At 37.0% G+C, this 3,933-nt stretch overlaps 1 protein-coding gene across 1 annotated transcript; it reads left to right on the top strand.

The window, feature by feature from the left end:
• Nucleotides 1-1,419: 1,419 nt before the first annotated feature.
• On the top strand, nt 1,420-2,039 carry LOC108778996 (uncharacterized). Its single transcript, XM_018546328.1, has 2 exons — nt 1,420-1,660; nt 1,756-2,039. Exons 1-2 carry the CDS (start codon nt 1,420-1,422, stop codon nt 2,037-2,039), a joined length of 525 nt encoding a protein of 174 aa, XP_018401830.1.
• Nucleotides 2,040-3,933: the final 1,894 nt, after the last annotated feature.

The following is a 3,933-nucleotide window of genomic DNA, read 5'->3' as shown; positions in this document are numbered from 1 at the left end:
TATATATATTGTTATTAAATATATTTAACTTCGTGAAACATTTAGATTTAGAGCATATAATTAATATATTAATAGAGTATACATTTATATATCAATACATTATTCTTAGAAATATATTTAAGTTCGTGAATCATTTAGAGCAAACGTTGAGCTTCGATTCTTATTTCTTACAATGAATTCATCCATAAGTGCTTCAATATCTAAAGTCTCAGTAATATCGGAGTGCACGTACAATACAGCTATTGAATTCAAAATACGTAAATACGTTTTCAATCTTCTCAGGGCAGAGAAAGAACGTTCTGCAGTACAGTTCTGCAGTAGTTTTAATTAGTTTTGTGTACTCTGAAACTAAGTCTCTCACTGATTTATCTTTTTGAAGAATCGTAATAACGTCTTCGACAAAGTTCCAAAAAAATTTTTCTATTTTTACTCAACACAAGTTATTTTCAAAAAATAGGTCATATGTGGAATTCCACACATGAAAAATTCTGTGTGGAGTACTCCACACACTCCCCGCAAAAGTTAGCGCCCATGCTCGAGAATATTGAATCCATCGGGAATCTCGAAGATTTTCGGGATTGTGTCGGGAATCCCGAAAGCTTCGGGAACCCGACCCGATCCCGATAAAAATTCTAGTCCCGACCCGACCCGATCTATTCGGGTTCTCGCACATCTCTGGTTTCTACAAGTGCAGACACGACTAAATCCCAACCAGACACCCTTGAAATTACTTCAAGACGTAAATACACGTTGGAACTCTACGTATATTATGTTAAAAAGATTAGTCAAGATACGACGATCATTAAGTGTAATATTATGTGACAAAAATATGCCTGAAAATTTAAACAAGGAGTGGAAATTTTCAGAAGTATTGATAAATGTGCTCGAACCAATAAAGGACGCAACGGAGCTGATGTGCGGAGAATCGTATCCTACATTGGCTCAATACATTCCAATCTAATGGAATAGATTAATAGATAAATAGATTAATAGATTAATAGATAATCTATTAATAGATTAATAGATTAATTAATTAAAGTATTTACAACATTTGATTCAGAAAATGAAATAATAATTGAAATGTGCAAACATCTGTGCACTGAATTACAGGTAATTTTATCATTTTAATATTTTGGTAATATTTTACAATTTTAATAATGTCAATATATTAATAATTGGTTATTTAATTAATGTTGAAAAACGTGTTCCCGCCATTATCCTCTATGACTATATCTTCCTGTGTGGATGGCGCTGACGCTAGGCGTTAGTTCACTTCCGGCATCTTGCCCCTACCACTAACACGTTTTGTGTGCTGCTCTCGTTGTCGCACGTAGCCACGTATACAGTCTACTAATTTTAGAATGTTTACCGAAGAGCTTCGACAGTTTCGTTACAAGCTGGTCCATTTTATCTGATGAGATGTCTTTAGAACTGTTTTTAGAGAAACTTGCCAATGTTGGAAGGAATATTGAGGGACGTTTAGATGATGTATCAGATGCGTTCAAGTCGAAATCTAAGTCAATGAGCGATCAGGCAATGAAATCCTTTGGAAAGAAATTTAAAGACAAATGTCATAATTGTGGTAAAATAGGACATGTGAAGCGAGATTGCAGGTTAAAATCAGAGAAGTCAGAGAAGTCTGAGAAATCTGAAGCATCCAGTTCGAAAAAGGGAAAGAAAGAGTCAAAGGATGTAGAAGCTGTAAAAGAATTGTCTGCATCAACTGTTTATAAATCAAAGTATGAATTATTGCAGATTCCGGTGACAGCGCTCATCTCACAGGAAATATTGAATGGTTTTCCTCACTTAAAAAGATGGATGTACCACTTGTATTGAATATTGCCGATGGTAAAAAGTTAGAAGCTACTCATGTCGGTGACATACAAATTAAAAAATCATTTAATGGCATTAAATGGGAAAAACGAATGTGGGAAACAGTATACTACTACGAAAATATGGGTAGTGAATCATTATTTTCAACGACATTTATGGAGAGGACCAAGGGCTTTGGATTCTATCATGGAAATGGAATCATGTGAATAATGGATGGACAGAAGACAATACTTGGCGGAAAAAGGATTGATAATCAGTATAAACGTTTTATTCGTGTCATGCCACCACTAGCTTCTGCGAAAGTTGCTCGATCAATTGAATTATGGCATCAACGTCTTGGTCATGTCAGTGACAATGTAATACGAGCAATGGTGTAGAATAATCTTGCTGATGGCCTTAAAGTAATTCTAAAGAAAAGAGACGATTGTGATTCCTGTCATTTTGGAAAACAGACAATTAGTTCACATTCTACTCTGAGAAGGTGTGAATGTCTACCAGGTCAACGTTTTCATTCTGATGTTTGTCATGTTGGAGTTACATCGTGGAATAAATGCAAGTACTTTTTGATCTTGAAGGATGAAGCAACTGGTTATCGCAGAGTTTTCTTCATGAAATCAAAGGATGTATCAAGTATTTTAAAGGTGTTTTTCCAAGATGCAGAAAAGAAAACAGGCAGAAAAGCTATCTCGTTGAGGACAGACAACGGAACGGAGTACATAAATGATACAGTGAAGGAAGTTCTTCGAGAGATGAATATTACATATGAGCTGTCGCCACCCTATGTAAAACAGTGTAATGGTATGGCTGAACGAGAAAACCGTACACTGTGTGATACTACTCGGTCATTGCTATTTAATACTGATTTTTCAAAAACGGATCGTCATCTGTTATGGACCGAAGCTGTTGGAACAGCGACATATCTTCGTAACCGAGTACCAAATCGAGGAGATACGACTACTACTCCGTATAGTAGTGAATGGTATGGAAAGAAGCCTAGTGTAACTTATCTAAGGATCTTTGAAGCAAAAGCCTTTGTTCGCATTCCTGACTCAATGAGACGTAAAATGGATCCCAAGGCGAAAAAGATGATATTTGTTGGATACGATCGCTTCACTGACAAGGTGTATCGGGTTTTTGATCCGGAGAAGAAGATTGTGGAAAGAGTCGCAGATATTACAGTAGAGGATATAACGGATACGACTGATCAAGTTCTTTTTCCATTGCTATTTGAAGAACAAGAGGAGGATCCTGAAGAATTGCTTAATGAAAGGCCTCAAGTCAAAGATAGTACAGAATCTAGTGAGGATTCTGGTGATGAATTTTATTCAGATGAAGGAGAAATAATTGAAAATTCATCGAAACTGCAAAAGAAGATGGGACGACCACAAGAATCACGATCTTCTCAGAAACCAAGAGTACCTCCGCCAGATCGAGTGCTGCTGAATAGGATGGACAAGACAGCTCGTATTGCTACAATGAAAGTATCGTTGGATCCAATGTCTTATGAAGATGCAATGTCAAGAGAGGACTCTGAATCCTGGAAGCAAGCAATGAATGGTGAAATGTCATCTTTACTCAAGAATAAAACATGGGAACTCAAAGTTCTTCCAGATGGACAACCTGTAGTTTCATGCAAATGGATTTTTAAATCCAAATTGCAGTCTGATGGTACAATCGAACTTTACAAGGCAAGACTAGTTGCTCGAGGATTTAGTCAAACACAAGGTGTAGACTATTTTGAAACTTTGGTAAATGTTCCCCTTTACACAGTCAGCCTCAAATGACTTCCGAGTGACCTTGACCTTGACCTTGACCCTCAAGAAGATCAAGGTCATTGACCATTACCGTCGCTCGTTATTCGTTGAAAAGTTATTAACCAAAAAAGATTTAAAATAACGTACTATTTCTGCTATACATGTACGATATTAAGTACTATTCTGCACCCTCTCCCCCTATGTAAATGTGTTAAATCTTCTACGCGAAGCAACTCTCATCCCCCTCCCCCATGTGCACGGGCACTCGACTTCCATGATAAATATCTAGAAAATGGGAAGCACCTACGTTATTTGTAAAGTAACTTTTACCCCCCCCCCCCCCCCC

This window comes from Cyphomyrmex costatus, unplaced genomic scaffold (genome assembly GCF_001594065.2).
Source record: "Cyphomyrmex costatus isolate MS0001 unplaced genomic scaffold, Ccosl1.0 scaffold54, whole genome shotgun sequence".
NCBI lineage: Eukaryota > Metazoa > Arthropoda > Insecta > Hymenoptera > Formicidae > Cyphomyrmex > Cyphomyrmex costatus.
This window is presented reverse-complemented; position numbering and strand designations above follow the sequence as displayed.

What these genes read in the sequence shown, in the direction of transcription:
- LOC108778996 (XM_018546328.1), top strand. Translation starts at nt 1,420, where the DNA reads ATGTCTTTAGAACTGTTTTTAGAGAAACTTGCCAATGTTGGAAGGAAT. An exon ending in TGAGAAATCTGAAGCATCCA is followed by an intron (nt 1,661 to 1,755) that starts GTTCGAAAAAGG and finishes GAATTATTGCAG; the next exon opens with ATTCCGGTGACAGCGCTCAT.